Genomic DNA, 22110 nt, shown 5'->3' with positions numbered 1-22110 from the left:
TTCCAACAGTGGCCAATGCCGGGTGCTTCAGAGGGAATGAATAGAACAGGTGAGCCATTCCCTGTCATCCATTCCCAGCTTCTGGCAAACCGAGGCTAGGGACACCATCCCTGTCCATCCTGGCTAATAGCCATTGGTGGACCTATCCTCCATGAATTGATCTAGTTCTTTTTTGAATGCTGTTATAGTCTTGGCCTTCACAACATCCCTCTGGCAAAGAATTCCACCTAGGGTTGCCAGGCATCCAGTTTTCGATCAGAACACCTGGTCGAACAGGGACCTTGGCAGCTCTGGCCAGCACTGTTGAACAGGCCGGTAACAGTCTGATCAGTGGCACAGTGGGGCTAAGGCAGGATCCCTCCAGGAACTCTCTCCAGGGGTTCAGCAGGGGGCACTGTATGTCAGGGTGGCAGAGGGAGCTCAGGAGGGGACACTGTGTGTTGGGGTGGCACAGGGGGCTCAGCAGAGGGCGTTATGCTGTAGGGCGGTGCTGACGGGGCTCAGCAGGGGGTGCTGTGCTGTAGGGTGGCACGGGGGCGCTGTGTGTCAGGGTGGCACGGGGGTCAGCACAGGGTGCTGCGCTGTAGGGTGGCACAGGGACTCAGTAGGGAGTGCTCTAGGGTGGCAGAGGATGCTGTGTGTCAGGGTGGCACAGGGGCTCAGCAGGGGGCACTGTGCTGTAGGGTGGCACAGGGGGCTCAGCAGGGGGTGCTGTGTGTCAGAGTGGCACAGGGGGCTCAGTAGGGGGCGCTGTGTGTCAGAGTGGCACAGGGGCTCAGCAGGGGGCGCTGTGCTGTAGGGTGGCACAGGGGGCTCAGCAGAGGGTGCTGTGTGTCAGAGTGGCACAGGGGGCTCAGTAGGGGGCGCTGTGTGTCAGAGTGGCACAGGGGCTCAGCAGGGGGCGCTGTGCTGTAGGGTGGCACAGGGGGCTCAGCAGAGGGTGCTGTGTGTCAGAGTGGCACAGGGGGCTCAGTAGGGGGCGCTGTGTATCAGAGTGGCACAGTCCCCCAACAGGGACGGGGGGTGGTTGGGCAGGGAGGAAGTAAACTGGAGGGTGTAACCCCGGGAGATGGTGTTGAGGACCCATGGGTCTGGGGTCAGCCGCGACCATTCCGGGAGGAAAGCACACAACCGGTTGGAGAAGGGAAGCTTTATTGGGGGTGAATCCCTGATGAGGACTGGCGGGGTGCCCCCGGGCGTCCCGTCAAAAATGCCTTTTCCCCGCCTGCTTGCCCTTGGAGGACCCAGGCTGGGGGGCAGGCCGAGACTGCCTCTGAGGGCATCTCTTATAGTCCCGCTGCTTCCTATGGGCGGCCTCGTACTTTAGAAGGGGGGCCTGGCTGGGAGTCTGCTGCAGCTTGAATTTAGGTTTTGCCGGAGCCAGGACATGGAGGCCCAGAGTCTGGAGGGTCGTGCGAGAGTCTTTCGTGTCATGTAGCCTTGTATCTGTTTCCTCCGCAAACAGAGCTTTCCCATCAAACGGGAGATCCTGCATGGAAGACTGTGCCTCGCTGGACAGCCCAGAGAGCAGGACCCAGGACGCCCGTCTCATGGACACCGCGGAGGCCACCGATCATGCAGCCGTGTCCGCAGCGTCCGAGGCTGCCTGCAGGGACGCCCTAGTGGCCGCTGCCCCTTCCTCCGCTAGCGCCTTAAACTCCTTCCTATCGCACTCCTGGAGGGAGTCCTCAAACTTAGGCAGGGAGCCCCACAGATTGAATTCGTACCGGCCCCAGAGAGCCAGATAGTTGGCCACTCGTAACTGGAAGCTCAAAGATGAATACATTTTCCTTCCGAAAGAGTCCAGTCTCTGAGAGTCTTTGTTCTTTGGGGTTGGGGCTGGCTGACCCAGCTGTTCCCCATGGTTGACCGACTGACCACCAAAGAGTGGGGCGCCGGGTGGGTATACAAGTACTCATGCCCCTTGGTGGGTACAAAGTACTTGCGTTCCACCTTTTTAGAGATGGGGGCCAACGAGGCCAGTGTTTGCCACAGGGCACTTGAAATTTAGCCACCCCTTCAGGGAGAGGCAAGGCCACCCTACCCAGTGCCGATGGGGACAACACGTTAAAAATGGAGTCCAAGGGCTCCTCCATCTCCTCTGCCTGGAGGTGTAGGCTTGTTGCCACCCTCTTCAAGAGTTCTTGGTGGGCCCTGAAGTCCTCCTGCAGGATGGAGGGGGCAGGGCCACAATCGCAATCACCTCCTCCGGGCAGGGCGAGTAGGCCAGCGTGGTGCTCTGGGTGTCGGCCGGCACCAGAGGGTCCACCACCTGGTCGGACTCCAGGCACGGTGCCGAGGACGTACATCCCACCGACTCCTTTCTCGGGGGTCTGGAGAGGGAGGCCGATGGTGCTTCTGAAGCTCCGACCACTGAGCGAGCTCCCACTGGGGCCTGCACCGGAGGCCACAGTGCCTACTAGTACCATTCGGCCCGCCTGCTGTCCGGGTTGGCTGGCCTGGCCCGGCCCATCGAAGGATGGCATAAGATCCGCTGCTGTCTCTGGACCGGGAGGAGTGGCGGTGCCGACATCTACGACGGCCACGGGACTGCCATCTCGACGTGGAAGACTGGTACTGAGGGTAATCGCTGCTCTGCGAACGGGCTCGACGGACAGACCCACAATGGCGAGACGCTGACGATCGACGCCCGGGGCTGCAATGTCTTGGCAGAGACTTGGACCGGGAGTCCGAGCAGGAATGACGTCGACAACCGTGCTGTGACCAACTGTGGTACCCTGTCCGAGACGAGGATTGACGGCGACACCTACCGCGGTCCCATCGATATTCGCTCCCTGAGGACAAGCAGTGCCGTGAGTCCCGGCCAGCCAGAACTCAGCCAGACAGTCTGGTCGGCGTCGAGGGCGATCCACCTGGACTCTGCCCTGAGTGGTCGCTGGGCGATTTGCGTCGGGAATGTTCCCTCGACTGAGACCGGTACCGGGCCAGAGGCGACTGCGGAGATCCCAGCGCCGGCTTGCCTCTGGAGCGCGGGGCCGACATCGGCAGCGCTCTGGGCACCGGCATGGACATGACGTCCCAGGCCGCCTGGAGGGCTTCAGGCGTGGAAGGAATCCGGACATCCGGAGAGGCCTGTTCTGAAGGGGCTGGGCTACTCCACTCAACTTGAGTCGGAGGCCTGGGACCCGGTGGGATCGAGGACTGCCCGACATGGGCCTAGCCTCTGTCCCAGATTTCCCTCGGTGCCGCTGCGAAGAGGGAGTCTTCTTGGCCCTCTTGGCGTGCCCTGTGGACGGGGAGCGGTGCCGACTGGTCGATGGTACCGGAGGGTCGCCACGTACCAACGTTCAGAGCAGCGTGCCGGGGTCGGGGTCAGCGCCGATTCCATCAGAATGGCCCAGAGCCTAATGTCCCTTTCTCTTTTGGTCCAAGGCTTAAACAACTTGCAAATCTTGCACCTTTTGCTGAGATGGGTTTCTCCCAAGCAGCGCAAACAGTCTGCATGTGGGTCGCTTCTTGGCATAGAACGCCTAACAGCTAACTAACTACAGGTACTAACGCTGAACAAACGAACTGTTCTGGGGACGAGCTACAGCGAAGCTGGAGCACAGCAGTTCCAATGCACCTTCACTGGCGGCAAGAAGGAACTGAGGGTGGCGGGAGTGCGCAGCTCCCCTTATACCATGCCAGGCAGGCGCCACTCCAGGGGTCGCGGGGGGCGCTTCCCCCTACAGGTACTGCTAGGGGGGAATCTTCTGACACCGGAGCACATGGCGAGCATGCACACCTATTGCGGAATACACATGAGCAATCACTCGAAGAAAAGGCAAATATAGTGTCCATATTTAAACAAGGGAAGAAAGAGAATCTGGGAACTACGGACCCGTCAGTCTCACTTCAGTCCCCGGCAAAATCTTAGAGCAGGTTCTCAAGGAATCCATTCTGAATCACTTGGACGAGAGGAAGGTGATCCGGAACAGTCAACATAGATTCACCAAGGGCAAGTCATGCCTGACTAACCTAATTGCCTTCTATGACAAGATGACTGGTTCTGTGGATATGGGGAAAGTGGTGGATGTGCTATATCTTGACTTTAGCAAAGCTTTTGATATGGTCTCCCACAGTATTCTTGCCAGCGAGTTAAAGAAGTATAGATTGGATGGATGGACTATAAGATGGATAGAAAGCTGGCTAGATGGTCGGGCTCAACAGGTAGTGATCAATGGTTGGATGTCTAGTTGGCAGCCGGTAGCAAGCGGAGTGCCCCAGGGGTTGGTCCTGGGGCTGGTTTTGTTCAACATCTTTATTAATGATCTGGATGATGGGATGAATTGCACTCTCAGCAAGTTTGCAGAGGACACTAAGCTGGGGGGACAGGTAGATACGCTGGAGGGTAGGGATAGGGTCCAGAGTGACTAGACAAATTGGAGGGTTGGGCCAAAAGAAAGCTGATGGTGTTCAACAAGGACAAGTGCAGAGTTCTGCACTTAGGAAGGAAGAAGCCCATGTGTGACGAACTGGGACTGTTCTTAATGTGGTCTTTGAATGCTGAGAGGGGAGGTTGGCTAGGACGGGATGGGAGACTAGCCTTAAGGGAAGATACCTGAGCATGTAACATGAGAACCCAGGAAGGGGTTAGAGGCCAGGTGACACCTTTGCCCGAGAAACTGAACAAAGGCTGTGGGAGGGGTCGCTGAAGGGGGAGTTTCAGGAGCTGGCTGGTGATATGGCTGGGAGGCAGATGGGGCTCTGACCTCCCAAGGGGGCTGGGGTGCCCTGAGACCCCAAGATGGACCCAACTGAGGGGGATCCTGTTGTCTGTGCCTGCAAGACCTGTCTTGGACTGTGTTCCTGTCATCTAAATAAACCTTCTGCTTTACTGGCTGGCTGAGAGTCATGGTGAATCGCAGGAAGCCGGGGGTGCAGGGCCTTGTGTCCCCCCACACTCCGTGACACCATGCACGGCTACAGGCTGGGGACCAACTGGCTAAGCAGCAGTACTGCAGAAAAGGACCTGGGGATTACAGTGGACGAGAAGCTGGATGAGAGTCAGCAGTGCCCCCTTGTTGCCAAGAAGGCTAATAGCATATTGGGCTGTATTAGTAGGAGCATTGCCAGCAGATCAAGGGAAGTGATTATTTCTCTCTATTAGGCACTGGTGAGGCCACATCTGGAATATTGTGTCCAATTTTGAGCCCCCCCCCACTACAGAAGGGATGTGGACAAATTGGAGAGAGTGCAGCGGAGGGCATCTAAAATGATTAGGGGGGTGGAGCATGTGACTTATGCAGAGAGGCTGAGGGAATTGGACTTGTTTAGTCTGCAGAAGAGAAGAATGAGGGGGGATTTGAGAGCAGCCTTCAACTACCTGAAGGGGGGTTCCAAAGAGGATGGAGCTCGGCTGTTCTCAGTGGTGGCAGATGACAGAATAAGGAGCAATGGTCTCAAGTTGCGGTGGGGAAGGTCTAGGTTGGGTATTAGGAAACACCATTTCACTAGGAGGGTGGTGAAGCACTGGAATGGGTTACCTAGGGAGATGGTGGAATCTCCATCCTTAGAGGTTTCTAAGGCCTGGCTTGACAAAGCCCTGGCTGGGATGATTTAGTTGCTGTTGGTCCTGCTTTGAGCAGGGGGTTGGACTAAATGACCTCCTGAGGTGTCTTCCAACCCTATTATTCTATGACTCTGAGCTCCCACCAGGGACCACCAAGGGGAGAGGGCTAAAAATGGAGTCCACGGCTGTTTGGCTGGGTGGCGTGCTGGCTTGGCCAGGATGGACGGTGTCATAGCCTTTGCTTCACTGCGCTAACCTGGGGACTTCCCAGGCTGGGTTCCAGCTGACTAATAAACCCGACTCAGTTTGAAAACGCCACCTGGTGTCGCTGCACATTCTTTCCGGGGTGTGCTGGGCCCTGAGGAGTTGGCAAGTCTCTGACCAAGCGTCTGTCTCAGCTGGATGCACCGGGTGGAGCTCATGGGGTGCAGCAGGAGGGCTGGAGCCCTGGGGCTCAGTCTCGGAGGCGGGGAGGAAGAGCGGGACATCTTGGGCATCTAGCCAACTGAAGGGTTCCTCCACGTGACAGTTTCAATGCTGGGGCCTAACACCGATCTCGTGGACCAAGGACATAGCCCGTGAAAAGCAAAAACTGGGAGTCCAGCGATTGCGTGCTATAGGATCTGTGCTGGGGGGGTGAGGGTGGAGCGTGTACAGTATTAGACACTAGTTCAAACAGAACAGTTACGAGACCAGCTATGCTACAAAGCCAGGGCCTAGGTACTCCAAACTGAACTGGATAGCTGGGCTCTCGGATCTGGGGAGAGCTGGGTTTGCTGACCGGCCTGCTGGCAGGGCAGCGAGACAGCTGGGGGGCCCAGATGGAGAAGCGAATAATTGTCTTGGATTTCACTATGGCTAAGGCCAGTGTGATCGGTGCCAGGAACAGTGTCTGATGAATTCCCTTGGGAGCCGTAGCCATGCCTGAGACTGACGGGCTGCAGGCCAGCGGTTTGCAGTGACCACCTTGTCCTGCCTCGCCAGGCCAGGAGCTGTCGGACCAGCGACGTGCCAGGGGAATGCTCCGGGTGGGTGACCCTTGTTCTGGGACCTGGCCCTCAGCTGCTAACGCTGGAGCTGCTCCCAGCGCATATGCTGAACGTTTCTGTCCTGTGCAGCCGGCAGCGGTTTGTGGGCTCGGCGCTGGTTACGGGAGGCTGATCTGTGGTTTGCTGATAGAGCCACTGTTGGCTGAGACAGGGACATGCTGCCGGGGTGAGAAGGGTGCATGGGATCTGGCCGAGCTGAAGATGGGCCTTGGCCTGCCCACTTCGCCCCCCTCTCCTGCTGGACCTGAACGCCAGCACTTACAGCTGGGAGCATGAACATGGCCACTCAGGGCTGCCCCAAGCGCTGAGAACGGGGCTGCAGAAACTGAGGCCGGAAGAGTTGTGACAGGCATGAATTCCCCATCAGAGCAGATCGAGCCACGTCCATCCCAGCTTGCGGACTCCACCAAAACAACAGAGGTGCAGAAGGTGCCTGTCGAAGGTGGCCCCTCCCGGCAGCTGCCCATGAATCAGGGAGGGGAAGCGCCGAGGATTTGGGCTGGGGTGTGACTCGTCCTGACACATCCTGGGAAGATGCAAATCGTTCAGCTGGTCTCGCCCCTTTGTTTCTTCTCTGTTGGGGCTGCATCCCCCCAGGGGACGGTGTGTCAGACCCCCCGAGAGGCTGGGCAGAGTGGAGACGGGGGTGTCACGCTGAAGGGGTTAGCGGCTTTGAACCCAGGACAATCACAGTCTCCTGAAAGCCAACAGCTGCCATGCCCCCGCTCCAGGCTGCCCAGCGGGTGCCTGGCTGCAAGCAGCTCTCACATTCTGGGGCTCGCTGGGGCTGCGTTCACCCCCAGGAAATCTGGGGCACAGCCTGGGGTTCTGAGCCCTCTCTGCTTGTACCCCAGGGCCTTGGGGTGGGGGAACAGCTCTGCCCGGCTAGGCATGCAGGTGGAACCGTGGGAAGACCCTGGAGGACGATCAGCAGGCAAGGGGGTTAGTGTGTCCCCACCACAAGGCGGGCGAGTTCCCTGAGCCCAGAGAGAACGTTTAGGCACAGAGCTCACGGGGGGAGGAGGAGGCGGACGTGGGCATTTCTGCCAGCTGCTGTTTGTCCTCCTAGAGCGTGCAGCCGTCACTCTCCCCCAGGGCCCCACCGCTCAACCACGGCACTTCAGGCCGCAGACAACTAACTGCTGGGAGCCCCCCGACAGAGTCCCAGGTGCCACTGCCACTGAGGCCATGAACTGCTCAGAGGGGACCAGCTCAGATGACCCCAGGGAAACAGGCTGCTATAACCAACCAAGATCAGCCAGGACTGGAGCTGACCCAGAGCAGCCACCCCACCCCAAACCAGACCCACAGCAAGGCCCTGGGTCTGGCAAACGGTGCACGTCATGGGGGGCGGGGGAACAGGCGCACAGAATGGGGGCAGAGACAGGTTCCTTGTTAACTACAGCTTTATTAGGTGCAGTGGGGCCGGGCTCTGTACAGCAGGTCCCAGAGGGATAGGGGCAGGGTGGGCTCTGTACAGAGGGTTCCAGGGGGCAGGGGCCCCTGTACAGCGGTCCCAGGGGGGTTATGTGCAGGGGCAGGCTTGGCAGCGGGTCCCAGCAGGGTTATGTGTGGGGGTGAGGGCCCCTGTACAGCAGGTCCCAGGGGGTTGTGTGGGGCAGGGATGGGAGTGAGGGTCCCTGTACAGCAGGTCCCAGGGGGTTAGGTGCGGGGTGGGCTCTGTACAGCGGATCCCAGGGAGGTTAGGCGCAGGGCCAAGCTCTGTACAGCGGCGCCCAGTTGGTTCAAAGCTACTTGATTTAAACAGGGATTTAAAAAATAGTTTAAAAAATGAGCTACACATCGTCCTAGGAGTGACGAGCGGGGGCCGTGCCCCCTCTATGCTACAGCGGGTGGCAGGAGCTGTGCCCGGCCACCGGGCTCCTCCCCAGCCCCTGCTCCCAGAGCCATTGACAGGCGAGCCATGTGAGGAATGTACAGAGGGGCCGGAGCCCAGCTGGCTGTCAGTTCGCTGCCTGGCATCGTACCGCGGGCGGGGCCCCCCCGTGGGAGGGCAAGCTGCCATTGTGGGGCAGAGGGGGTGGGATCAGCCATGGAGGACAGGTGCCGCCTATCCCAATCGGCTGTGCCCAGGGTGGGGGTGGCAGTGGTGCCATGGAGGAGGCAAACAGCGAGAGCAGTTGGCAGCCCCCCACCGCTGGCTGGAGCCCCCCACCAGACAGGCCCCACTTGAGCAGCGGCATCTCCAAGGAATAAATTAACCTGGAATGTGATGAAGTGCCAAGAAACAGGACGGGGAGGGCGGGGGACCCGGGGGGGCTCAGCCCCAGGCAGGGAGCTCGGGGCAGTGAGGGGCTCAGTCCCCCCGCATTGCGGAGGGCCCTGAGCAGGGGGGCTGGGGGTGGGGGCTCAGCCCCCCGCATTGCGGGGGGGGCCCTGTGCCCCAGGCAGCAGCCACAGGCTAGCGCCGCATACCCAGTACACAATTACAGTGAGCGGGCTCCTCCCCAACGTGGGGGGCGCGCTGCCCACCGAGCAACAGTGGGGGGAGGCCAGGGATCACCCTCCCCCCCTGCAGCCCCACCCCCGCCTATGGTGCTTTAGCAACACCTACTGGACACTTTACATATAATATTTTGTAAAAATAAAGCGCTTGTTTAAATGACTTTTTTTTTCTATACAAAAGACTTTCTTTAAAAAAAGACAAACGCCCCCCCGCCGGGGAGATGGGGGGTCGGGGCATGGCTAGAGCCCCCCCATGGCAGTTGTGGGGGAGTCCACAGCCCCCACCCACAGAGAGAGGGATCTTTTCCTTTTTACATTTGACATTTTTCTTATAAAAAACACAAGGGGGGTTGGTCTCCAGGAGGCAGGGCCCGGGGGCGAGTGAGGGGCTCCCCCAGGAAGGGGGTCAGGGGGCCGGGGGGATGGGCTCGGGGCCCTGGCTCCCTCCCCCCTGCCCTCACGCAAACACCTGCATCTTGGTGGACTGGTCGGGCAGATGGGAGAGGGTCTGGGGGGGCCCCAGCACGGCCGGGCTGGGGGTGGACTCGGACCAGTCGGACAGTGAGTGGGGTGAGGGGCTGGCCCACTGCTCGGGGGACTCGGGCGAGGGCGTCAGGTAGGGGTGCTCGCTGCGCAGGTGCAGGTAGTGCTTGGGGGTGCCGTCCTGGCCGGGGGTGTAGCTGTGCTGTGAGGGGGGTGTGGGGTAATCTTCTGCCCCCTGCCCGCTGGGTGCCTTGTAATACTGGGGGGGTGGTGGGGGGCCGGGGCGCGCACCCCCCTGCCCCTCCTTGGGCGAGATGGGCTGGCTGGCGCGGCCCAGGGCGGGTGCTGCAGGGGCTGGTGGGGGCATGGGCTGCCCAGGGGTGGGCGCCGGCGGGGGCTGCTCCTTGGCAGGGCTGGGGGCGGCCAGCACCTGGGAGCTGTGCACCATGGCCAGGTGGTTGGGCAGCAGCAGCCCCTGTGGGAAGGGCTGGGCCGCCTGGTGCAGGTTGGGGTGGGAGGCAGCCGGATGCACCACCCCGATGACTGGGTTGCACTGGGAGGTGGGGACACGGGTGTGCCAGTCGAAGGGCACCGCCACTGGGCTCACCATGCCCAGGCTGAGCCCCACACAGCCGGGCTGGCGCGGTAGCGAAGGCATGGAGACCCGGTTCATGGAGAGGATGGTGCTTTGGGCCGATGCCACCTCGCCCAGGTCGCTGAGCCGCGCCAGGCTGACGGCAAAGGGCCCATCCATCAGGCCATGCACCATGGGCGTGGAGCCCACCGACATGGAGGAGCTGGCTGGGTGGAAGACGCCGGGCGAGGCCAGGACGGGCGAGGTGGGGTTGGCCACATAGGGAGAGTCCAGCGAGTCGACGGGCGACAGGGTGACTGAGCTCTCCAGCAGGGAGCCCTGGCACTCCAAGCTCAGCTTCTTGCTCCGCCCCTTGGCCTCCTTGGCCAGGCTGGCGCTGTTGCCTGCCCCTGCCGTGTTCTTGGCGCTGGGCCGCCGGCTCTTCTTGCCCTGCGGGGTGGGCTTGAGGCTGGGCAGGAAGCTGTTGGGTGGGCACATAAGCGGGGACATGGTGTGGCCAGGGGGCAGCGCCCCCTGCGGGCTGCGCACCGTGTTGTACTCGTCTAGCAGGCGGACAATGTCGTGGTGCATCCGCTCCTGGGCTATGTCCCGCGGCAGCCGGTCCATGTGGTCTGTGATCTCCCGGTTGGCAAAGTGATCCAGCAGGATCTTGGCTGCCTCGTAGCTGCCCTCCCGAGCGGCCAGGAACAGCGGGGTCTCCTCCTGGGGGAGAGGGGGGGACGACAGCGGGGCTCAGACTGTGCTGAGGGGGCTGCCCCCATCCCTGAAGTACTGGGACCGCCAGGGCAGGGGTGGGAGATGCCCACAGCCCTCTGTGCTGGGGATTTAGAGCCAGGGTTGGGCCCTGGGCAGACAGGGCTCCCCCTCCCCAGCACAGGAGCAGCACGTCCTGGTGCTCGGCCCAGGGGTTCCGGGAGGAAGGCACAGTGGGGGCCCCCGTTGTGGGCAGGGCCTGCGGGGTGAATGACAGCCAAGCCTTGCTCGCCTGCCCATCCTGCCTGCTGCTCACCTTGCTGTCCTGCATGTCCTTGTTGGCCCCGTTCTTCAGCAGCGCAATCGTGGCCTCCACGTTGTTCACGGCCCGCGGCCCAGTGCAGTGCAGATTTACCTGGGGGAGCCGAGACGTGAGGGGGGGGCTCCGCTGGTCCATCCCCCCACTGCCCCTCAGTTCTGACCTGCAGCCCTGCTAGCCCAGCCCTGGGCTCCCCCCCCTCCCCTCACACCTCTGCCGGTGCCCCTCAGTCCCCATCCGCAGCCCCCTGCTAGCCCAGCCCTGGGCTCCCCCCCCTCCCCTCACACCTCTGCCGGTGCCCCCTCAGTCCCCCACCCGCAGCCCCCTGCTAGCTCCCTCCCCCTGCACAGCCCCTCCCAAATCCTCACGGGTTGGCAGTGCCCCGCCATGTCGCTGAGCCCCGATACCCACAGCCAGGCCCTTCCCCAGGGGAAGCTGCGGGCGGGCTCCGCAGAGACCCCCGATGGCAGGGAAGCCGCCCCATACCCAGCTCATCCACGGCGTTGACATCTGCATGGCAGGCAATGAGCTCCTCCACCATCCCCTCCACGGCCAGCCGGGCAGCCCAGGATCAGTGCCGTGGAGCCATCCACCATGCGGGCATCCAGGTCCGTGGAGCGGTTCCGGATCAGGATCTGCCGGGCAGGGCAAGTGTGAGCCGCAGCCGGGGAAACCCTGCCCAGCCCAGTTCTCCCAGCATGGGCACAGCCAGGGGCGCTCGGAGCCCTCCCAGTGTGGGCAGAGGGGGGAGCTCTCCAGGGGGTTGTTTTGCAAGGGCAGGGTTGCCCAGGGGCTTTGCCCAGGATGGGGGGGGGGCCTCCCGTGGAAGACAACAGCGTGGGGGAGCTCTGGGGTGGAGAGTGAGCAACTGGGGCCTCTCCCAGGTGGGTGAGGAAAGGCAGGAGCTCACCTGGAAGATGCTCTGGGCATTGGTGGTCACCGTGGGGTGGGTGGGGGATGGGGTCTCACCTGGAAGACGCCCTGGGCGTCGGCGGTCACCGCAGGGTGGGTGGGGGATGGGGTCTCACCTGGAAGACGCCCTGGGCGTCGGCGGTCACCGCGGCGTGCAGTGGCGTGCGGCCCGTGTTGTCCTGGGCGTTGGTGTCAGCGCCGGCGTCCAGCAGGCGCTTGGCGGCGTCGGCCCGGGCGTAGCGGGCAGCCAAGTGCAGCGCAGTCTCACCTGTGCGGTCCGTCTGGGCGCTCAAGTTGGCGCCCTGGCAGATGAGGTCCGAGATGATGTTGGCTGAGGAGTCGTCAGCCTCATCCTCCTCGGCCAGATCGGTCTCCACACCGCCCCCGCAGAACGAGGCCAGCATGAGCGGAGTGAAGCCATCTGCAAGGAGAGCCGCCACCAAGGGGTTAACTGGGGGCTGCCCCAGGGGCTCCAGCATGAGAGACCACAACTCCCAGCATGCTGTTTGACTGAATTGGGGCAGTGGTGCATGCTGGGACTCGTGGTCAGCTGCATATGCAGGGGAGCTGCTACTCCGCTCAAAGTTTCTCAGTGATGCTACTTCTCCCAGGGTGCAGCATACCTGCACTGCATGCTGGGAGCTGTAGTCCCTGAGATGGAGCCATGCCCACTTACCTGGCCCCCTGACATTGACATCCATGCAGTCGGTGTCGAACTCGCCCTGGGGTGGTGTCAGGGCCATGGATGGCGGCATGCGGATGTCGGCCGCCACCAGGTGATGCTGTGTCCACTGGCGGCAGTCCACAGGGTCCTCTGAGTCCCCGCCCGGCTCCTCCACCTGCGGGAGAGCACAACCAATCACGGAGCTGGTAGATCCTGCCCCTGCCCTGCCGGGGGGCTCCCGTTTCCCCGCCCCCTCCACCTCTCCAAGGTAGGATTTGGGTTATGACCCCATGCGGCTCCGAGCAAGGGGCTCAGTGCAGCACCTGGGATTCATCAGGACACCCCCCGCACTTCTCTTCCCCCACATCACCGAGCCCAGCGCCCATCACCCATCTGGCCTCCAGCAAGCCAGGGCTCGCTGCTGGTCCACAGGTGTTGGTACCTTGAGTCTCTTGGCCTCCGGGCACTCTGCATCCATCCAGTCATCTGAGTGTTCCCCCATCAGGCTTTCCCCTTTGCTGATGTTCCTAGAGGGAAGCCCAGAGCTTAGACCCCAGCCCCTGCCACATAGCCCCTGCCTTCCGCCCCACCCACCCAGGGCTTCAGGGGGCCACTCCTAGGACATCCCCCCTGCACAAGGCACTGGGCAGCTGTGGGGCATGCCGGCAGAGACGGTCTGCACGGTGCCCCCTGGTGGTGGTGAGAGCCTGCAGCAGGTAAAATCCCCCATGCTGCTGCAGAGAGTGGGGATCCCCCAGGCTCCAGGCCTGGGTGTGGGGAGCAGGATGTGGGCTTGGCCCCACGAGGGCAAGTCCCGTACTTCATGCCCAAGGCGTCCTGGCCCACAGGCTCCCGCCGGTTCTTGTTGCTGTTCTCCTTCTTCAGGCTGAAGCCCTCTGGGAACCAGAGTGTGCTGTGCTCCCGCTTCCGCCGCGCCACCAGCACCCCCAGCACCAGGATCACCAGCAGGATCACGGCCGCCGCCACCACCACCAGGGGCACCAGGGGCATGGAGTCCGGAGGCTTCGGCTGCAGCTTGTCACCTGCAGGAGTGGACAGGAGTCAGACCCTGCCTCTTGATACCCCACCCCCACTCATCCCACCCCATCCTGAGACTCCACCGCTCCCACTCACTCCGCCCCCTCCCAATACCCCGCCCCCTTTCACTCACCTCACCTCTCCCACTCACCCCACTGCCTCTTGAGAGCCCTGCCCTCAAACTCCACCCCCTGGCCCCGGCCCCACCTGCACTCACTGTGCACAGCCTTGATGGGGTAGGGGAACTCCAGGCGCTCCACAGCGGCCAGTGCAGCCAGGTAGTCGGCCGCGCTGCGTGCGTCAGGGAAGCACTTGTCTGAGGCCTGGACGCAGAGGCGGTTGTCAATCTCCAGAGTGACCACGGAGCTGGGGCAGGGAGGGGGACAGTTACCAGTGTGGCCTCGCCCACAGTGACGCCAAACCCCAGACTGTAGGGGCCTGGGCACCCCTTGCCCCACATGGAGTCCTGGGACAGGGCTGGTTCAGCACTGCCTGCAGCAAGGGCTGTGCACGTCCCAGAGCAGGCCTGGCCCCGGCAGCGGGCGTTTGGTCCCATGACCCACGGGTCCCTGCCAGGCTGCCAGCAGCTGCTTAGCACCGTTGTGCTCTCCCTGTCCCTACCCGCTCCCTTCTGGGTCCCAGGGCCGGGCAAGAGGCAAGGCCCCTGGATGCTGCCCCCGGAGCCCTTGCTGCCGTCTGAGAGCACAGGCACCAGCTGAGCCACCCGAAGCCCTGCATCAGAGCGGGCGGCGAACCAGATTGCCGATGGAAGGCAGCTGTGTGACATCTCTGGGAGCAAAAGGCTGTGTCGTGGTGCCAGTCAACAGACAACTTCCTAGTGCCTGCCCCAGGGCTGGCTCCCTCAGGTGGCGCTGGCTCCTTCTCCCAGTGCCAGCCCCACAAAGCGCTAACCACCCCCACCCTGGCACCAGCCCCCTGTACCAGCCCCCCAAAGCTCTTGGCTCCCTCTCCTGCTGCAGCCCATGGGGCTGCATCTTCCCCCCCATGGCTCACGGGGCTGTCTCTCCCCCTCACTCCCCATGGCCGCGGCCCGCGGAGCGGCGCCCCCCCCGGCTGCGGCCCGCAGCTCACCCAATGACCTCCCGGCCCAGCTCACGGCGGCGCAAGCGGCTGGGCCGATAGAAGGGCTCAATCATATAGTTGCCGTCCCTGTCGAGGCGGAAGCGCAACGAGGTGCGCAGGATGGCGCTCAGCTTCTGCAGGAAGGTGGTGCTGGTCCTGCGCAGCTCGTCGGGGGGCAGCAGCACGGTGATGACCAGCACGCCGCTGGCCAGGTGCTCCGGCATCTCGCGGGCGCAGTCCAGCCCGTCCCAGCCACACTCCTCATTGTTGCAGCCCTGGTCGCACTGCCCGTCGGCGAAGTGGTCCGAGCAGTACTTCTCATACACGGGGCTGGGGGGGAGGGCATGGTCAGCGCACAGCCCCACCCAGCCCCTAGCCCTACCCTGTTCTGGCCAGCCCACCTCCGTCCCACTGGGCACCCCAGGGCACCTGGGTCACTGGGCTCCTGCAGCAGAGACTGCATCACGCAGTGAGAAACATCTGGGACATGGCTCCAGTGCCCACAGCCATCTTTGGCCAGCGGTGAGATGTAGCTACCACAGCCCCACGCTCCACCCCAGAGCCAGGTGAGGGGTCCCAGTATAAACATCCTCTGCACCTGAGTCCGGAGGGGCCTGCACCTCAACTGGGCGAGGGGTCCCTGTATAAACAGCCCTCACACGCTACCCCACAAGGGGGCACATCTCAGCGCTGGGTGAGGGGTCCCTGTATGAACAGCCCCCGTGCCCCACCTGGGCACAGCACCAGGATTAAAGCCTCAACCCTGGCAAAAGCCATGGCATCTGCACTGGGCACGACTGCCCAGGGCCTCATTTTCACGTGTCCTCCACAAGACACCACCCCCAGGTGCACAGCGCACACTTACCACGCTGTGGGGGGAGAGCGCCCCCCAGCACCACACTGGGGCAAGTGCGGACTCTGAAGGGAGAGCACCCTGTGTAGAGTCCCGCCCAGGGGCAGCACTTCCCCAGCCCATTGGCCTGCCCCCTCGGCCCAGCGCCCCCCCTTACTTGCAGCTGCGGTCGCGGCTCTTGCAGTCGAAGTTGTCGTAGAGGCACGCGGCCGTGTTGCAGTCCTCGTCGCACTGGCTGTTGTTGAACAACTGCCAGCACTGGCGCTCCTCACACTGCTGCCAGGGGTCACCCACCAGCAGGGAGCAGTCGCCCCCGTCCCACTTGCAGGCAGGGCTGTTGCACTCCTTGTCGCAGTAGGAATCTCCGGCCTTGGCAGCGCACTCCTCCTGCAGGCACTGCAGCTCCAGGGTGAGCTTCTGCTCGCAGTGCAGGCCGGAGAAGCCACTGGGGCAGAGGCACTGGAAGTGGGGAGGCCAGGACATCTCTATGCACGTGCCCCCGCTGAGGCAGGACGCACCGGTGCAGCTGCTGTTGGCCCGCAGGCGGCAGTCGGGGCCAGTGAAGCCCGGCAGGCAGGAGCAGCGGGCACCCAGTGCTGTGTGCTGGCAGCTGCCCCCGTTGAAGCAGGCGAGCTCCCGACATGACAGCACGCTTCGCTCACAGTTGGGCCCGGAATAGTTCTGGGAAGGGGCAGGAAAGAGGGTGAGAGAGATGGCACCGGGACCAGGCCACAGGCCAGAACCACCTCCCGCTTGCCCAGCAGCGCCGGGACCCGGACCAGAACTGACCCAGAACCAGGATTGCCTCATCCAGCAGCAGCAGGACCCAGACCAGAACAGGCCCCTCCACCTGGTGTGTATATCACAGGTCTGAACTAATTCCTGCGTGACCAAGCGCAGCGCAGCTAGACCCACAGCCCAACTCCACTGCAAATGGCCCGTGGCGGAGAGCCCAGCCCCTCCCTTGCCGGCCCGTTCCAGGGGCTGTTTCCAGTCTCAACGTGTCCAGCTCCCACCTGCTACATCACATCACACCTCGGTCACTAGGCCCAGGAGCCCAGCCTGGGCTCCACTCCCCTGCCCCTTTCCCTTTGGGAAGCTGAACTGCTCCAACTCCTTGCTCTTCGGATCCTTCCGCCATTCTCGGGGCTCCCCCTCTGACCCTCACTGTGGACCAGCACTGGGCACAGGGGTCCAGCAGCAGCTGCACTAGTGCCAGGTACAAGGTAAGAGAACCTCTCTATGCCCGTCTGGGCATCCCAGGCTTGCGTTAGCTCCTTTGGCCACAGCGTTGCACTGGACGCTCACGTTCAGCCGATTATCCACCCCCCAGGTGCCATGGGAACTCTCCCCCACCCCATCCTCAAGTGCCATGGAAACTGCCCCAGGGCCCCCCCCCCCCCCCCCCATGACATGGGAACCCTCCCCCACAGCAGGACCAGCCTGCTCCCCTGAGGCACCAGGACCAACACCTAAACCCTCCCCTGCAGCACCAGAACCAAGATGCCCCTCTTCAGATCAGAGCCCATCCTGCAGCTCCAGGACTGGAATGGCGGAGCAGACCCCCAGCCCCATTCCCTCTGGGCCTGGAAGACTCCAGACTGTGCACGGCCAAGGGCAGGCCCCCAGCTGGCCCGAGCCCAACGCCCCTGCACCTTCCCACGCGGGACACTCACCGGGGGGGCAGCGGCAGGTGTAGCCCAGCGGCGTGTTCACTGTCATCTTGCACTGACCACCATTCTGGCAGGGCTGGGACTCGCATGTGTTCACGATGTTCTGGCAGCGCCGGCCTGGGGTGGTGGGGGCAGGGGCCCAGGGAGGCGTCATGGAGAGTCCAGGGAGAGTGGAGCTGCCCCCCCCATCCCGCCTCCAGCACTGCTCCCAGCACCGCCACCTTCCCACAGCTCAGCCCCTCGTGGGTGCACAGACCTCCAGCCTCCCTGTGCCAGCTGGACCCCAAGCCTAGAGAGTCCCCCCACCAGGGGTTTCCCCTTCTCCCACCCTGCACTGAGTGCACCCCATTGACATGTACCCCAGTGCCCCTGGTGTAAACGCCCCGTGAAGCCCTGCCCCTTGCCTGGGTGTAGCCCCACCCCTCGGCACACTCACCCGTGTAGCCCGGCTTGCACAGGCAGTGGAAGTCGTTGGCGCCCTGCACGCAGTCCAGCGTGCGTTGGGGCAGGCAGGGCTTGGCCAGGCACTCGTTGATGTCGCCCTCGCAGCGCTCGCCTGTGTAGCCCGGGGGGCAGTTGCAGCGGTAGCCACCCACCCGGTCCACACACGTCCCATTGTTCAGGCACTTGGGTGCCCGGCTGCCAGGGCTCGCAGCGCAGTCGTCCTCGTTGATCTCGCACAGGACGCCTGGGGGACAAGGGGCAGAGACCTTCCAGCCCCCGGCATAACCAGAGCACCCAACCACCCCATCATGTGGGGATCTGGCCCCCCAAGGGAAACCAGGGCCCCGTCCCCCAACCTGAGCCCCCTGTCCCACAGGTACCCTCCCTCCTGGGAGTAACCCAGAGCCGCCCCCTCCCCCAGTAACCTGCCTCCCATCACCCCCCCCACGGTGCCTGGCCACTAGCCCGGCGTGGCCTTACCCAGGGTTCCCGGTGGGCAGGAGCAGATGTAGCGCCCGATGAGGTCGATGCAGGAGCCTCCATTCTGGCAGGGGTGGGACTGGCACTCGTCGATGTCGTACTCGCAGTTCTTGCCCCTCGAACCCCGGTGGGCACTGCAGGGAGAGACAGACACAGCCCAGTCAGGGCCCGGCCCCAGCTCCGCTCCCGAGGACCCCACCTCAGGCTGCCAAGCCCCTCAGCTCCACACCCTCCAGCCACAGAGGGGTTAAACAAGGCCTCATGCTGCCACCACCAACCCTTCTCCACTGCTGTGGGGGGCCAAGGAGCACCATCGGGGGGAGGAGAAGGACTCACCCCACAGCACACACTGTCAACAGAGCAAGGGAGAGAACCCAGGAGTCCTGGCTCCCAGGCCCCCATTGCAACCACTAGATCCCACTGCCCTTCCAGAGCCGGGAATAGAACCCAGACACCTTGGCTCCCAGCCCTCCTGTTCCAACCACTAGACCCTGCTCCCTTCCCAGAGCCGGAGACAGACCCCAGGAGTCCTGGCTCCCAGGCTCATGCTCAGACCAGTCTTGGCTGCTCTGCTCCGAGGTGAGCCCATCTGAATGTGGCTTGCTCGGTATCCCCTTGGCCCAGCCGTCCTCGCCGGGGGGGGGAGGCGGGGGGGCGCACAACTCCTGCAACTCCCCAGCCCCAGCAGCCTGGCTAGCGCCGGGTGGCAGCGCCTGGAGCCCCTTCGTGCAGCCCTCGTCCCTGGGGCTCACCTCACAGTCGTAGCTGCCTATGAAGCTGTGGCAGGAGGCACCGTGCTGGCAGGGGTTGGGCTGGCAGGGGTTGACCTCGCTCTCACAGTAGCTGCCCGTGTAGCCTTCCTTGCACAGGCAGTAAGTGGGTGTTGCCAGCGTCGACGCACTGGCCCCGGTAGTGACACACCTGTTCCTTGGAGACCCCTGCCCCAGACAGACAGACAGAGACTGTGATGCCTTGTGCCTGGCCCACAGCCCCAGCACAGTTCCGACAGGGGAAACCATGACACTGAGAAGAGAGGGACTCTGGCTGTCAGCCCCCCCCTGCTCTAACCACTAGACACACCCCCCCCCCCAGAGCTGGGGATAGAACCCAGGAGTCCTGACTCACAGCTCCCCCCGCTCTAACCACTAGACCCCTCCCCCTTCCCTCCCAGAGCTGGGGGATAGCTGTAGAGGTACCAAGAGCATTGCTGGAGCAGGTGTGGCTGGGACAGAAGGGCCAAGTGGGGGCAGGGCAGGGGCCAGGCTATACCTAGCTGACAGCTCCACCCAATAGGCTGCCCTATGGGCCCCCAACTCCCCTCACATCTTTCGAGGGCACTGGAGACCCAGATCCCGGAGCGAGGGCAGCGCCTGCCAAGGACAGACCTCTCCCAGCCCAGCCTGGCAGGGACCAGTGGGGGTCAGTCCTGCCCAGGAGTGCCCTCACCTCGATGAGCTGCCACCACCTCGCAGGAAACGTTGGGAATGTCACAGTAGCGGCCGGTCCAGCCCCCCGGGCACTCACAGGTCAGGGCCGTGCCCGTCTGCACACAGCGGCCCCCGTTCTGGCAGGGCGAGCGCCTGCACCAGTCCACCAGGGTCTGCAAGAGAGGGGGAGTTAGGGGACAATGTACTCTGGGAGGACGCGACCTGGGGAAACCAATACAGCCCTGGCTGGGCTCCGGCAATGCCAGATCCCCGACCCCCACCACACTTGGGTGTTGGATTCCCCCCTCCCCTGAGGCCAGGCCCCTGGCCCCTGCTTCCCACCCCCCACCGCACTGAGGTGTTGGATTCCTCCCCTGCCCGAGGCCAGGCTCCCCCGACAATGCCAGGCCTCATGTTCACCTTCCCCAGACGCTGGGACTTTGTGTCCTTGCCCCTCCCCGCCATGTCAACGCCCACCTGGCAGGGCTCACCTGGCACTGGGCACCCGTGTAGCCCTGGGGGCAGGTGCAGCGGTAGGACTCCACACCGTCCAGGCAGATGCCCCCATTGAGGCAGGGCTTGGACTGGCACTCATCGATCTCATGCTGGCAGTGGGTGCCCGTGAAGCCGGCGCGGCAGCGGCACGTGTAGGAGTTCAGCCCGTCCAGGCAGGTGCCGCCGTTGAAGCAGGAGCTGTAGGGTCACAGGCACAGTTAGCTCGATGCCCCGTTCGCCACCCATCAGTACAACCGCCCCCCCCCTCCCACAACCACCCCCACTCCTCCCCTTCGACCCCCGCGCCCCCCCCCAACCACCCCCACACCTCCCCCTTCGACCCCCGCCCCCCCACAACCACCCCGCCTCCCCTTCGCCCCCCGCCCCCCCCACAACCACCCCCACGCCTCCCCTTCGCCCCCCGCCCCCCCACAACCACCCCCACTCCTCCCCTTCGCCCCCCCGCTCCCCACAACTACCCCCACTCCTCCCCTTCGCCCCCCGCCCCTCACAACCACCCCCACTCCACCGTCCTGCCTGGCACCACTCTCTCAAGGGTTCCCAGCACTGACTGGCCTCTCATAGGCTGGGGCCAGGGCCTGGCAGCGCGGAGGGAAGCTGGTGCCAAGAATCCCAGGGGCAAGGTTCCCCCTGAAGGGATGAAGCTCCTTGCAGATAGGGCTCCTCTGGGGACAGGGAGATGGGGATTGGGGGTGCTCCCTGATGGGGGCTGGGGCTCACCTGTCAGTGCACCCCTGCACACTGAGCTCACAGGGCAGCCCAGGGGAGGCTTCCGGGGGGGCAGGGGGGAGGCAGGAGGAAAGGACACGCTTATCTGTCAGGCACGCTGTGTTTGCAGTGTAGGCCAGCCCAGCCTGGGGCATGGGGGGGGGGGGGGAAGGGCTCACCTGTCGATGCACTCCTGCACGTTGTGCTCGCAGTGCGGGCCGGCCCAGCCCAGGGGATGGGAGGGGGGTCCCTGGTCGGGGGGGGACTCACCTGTCGGTGCACTCCTGCACGTTGTGCTCGCAGTGCGGGCCGGCCCAGCCCAGGGCATGGGAGGGGGGTCCCTGGTCGGGGGGGGACTCACCTGTCGGTGCACTCCTGCACGTTGTGCTCGCAGTGCGGGCCGGCCCAGCCCAGGGGATGGGAGGGGGGTCCCTGGTCGGGGGGGGACTCACCTGTCGGTGCACTCCTGCACGTTGTGCTCGCAGTGCGGGCCGGCCCAGCCCAGGGCATGGGAGGGGGGTCCCTGGTCGGGGGGGGACTCACCTGTCGGTGCACTCCTGCACGTTGTGCTCGCAGTGCGGGCCGGCCCAGCCCAGGGCATGGGAGGGGGGTCCCTGGTCGGGGGGGGGACTCACCTGTCGGTGCACTCCTGCACGTTGTGCTCACAGTGCGGGCCGGCCCAGCCCAGGGCATGGGAGGGGGGTCCCTGGTCGGGGGGGGGACTCACCTGTCGGTGCACTCCTGCACGTTGTGCTCGCAATGCAGGCCGGCCCAGCCTGGGGCACAGGTGCAGGTGAAGCTGTTGACGTAGTCGGTGCAGGTGGCGCCATTGCGGCAGGGGCTGCTCAGACACTCGTTGGTCTCGCTGGCACAGCGCGGGCCCGTGAAGCCCGGCAGGCAGGTGCACAAGAAGGAGCTGATGCCATCCTGGCAAGAGCCACCATTCAGGCAGGGGTCTGCAGGCAGGTAAGTGGCAGGGTCACGAGGGGGGCGAGAAGGCCCGCAGCGGGGTCAGAAGGGGCCAGAGGAGCTCAGCCACTTCATGGCCTCCAGCCAGGCCTCCCCTCGCCCCCGGGCATTCAGGGCAGGCACCCCCAGGGAGAGATTCACCCCCACATCCCTGTCATTCCCAGAGCCCTTCCCCCGCTCACTCACCCAGCCCCCTCTGGGGAAGGAGCAGTGGCTATTCCCC

General features: G+C 63.8%; 1 protein-coding gene across 1 annotated transcript in view; it reads right to left on the bottom strand.

Annotated features, from left to right (window-relative positions):
* Positions 1-7952: 7952 nt before the first annotated feature.
* Positions 7953-22110, bottom strand: part of LOC101932864 (neurogenic locus notch homolog protein 3) — a 48584-nt gene continuing 34426 nt past the window's right edge. The window contains 21 exon segments of the mRNA XM_065576295.1: positions 7953-10810; positions 11118-11189; positions 11191-11216; positions 11607-11685; positions 11687-11755; positions 12149-12453; positions 12709-12871; positions 13139-13223; positions 13517-13739; positions 13952-14100; positions 14827-15147; positions 15828-16352; positions 17349-17460; positions 17780-18031; positions 18268-18382; positions 18384-18401; positions 19020-19142; positions 19144-19205; positions 19714-19867; positions 20186-20387; positions 21646-21874. Of these exon segments, the coding sequence (XP_065432367.1) occupies positions 9488-10810; positions 11118-11189; positions 11191-11216; positions 11607-11685; positions 11687-11755; positions 12149-12453; positions 12709-12871; positions 13139-13223; positions 13517-13739; positions 13952-14100; positions 14827-15147; positions 15828-16352; positions 17349-17460; positions 17780-18031; positions 18268-18382; positions 18384-18401; positions 19020-19142; positions 19144-19205; positions 19714-19867; positions 20186-20387; positions 21646-21874 (4607 nt within the window). The 3' untranslated portion in view covers positions 7953-9487.

Source organism: Chrysemys picta, chromosome 22 (genome assembly GCF_011386835.1).
Source record: "Chrysemys picta bellii isolate R12L10 chromosome 22, ASM1138683v2, whole genome shotgun sequence".
In the NCBI taxonomy this organism is placed as follows: Eukaryota; Metazoa; Chordata; order Testudines; family Emydidae; genus Chrysemys; species Chrysemys picta.
This window is presented reverse-complemented; position numbering and strand designations above follow the sequence as displayed.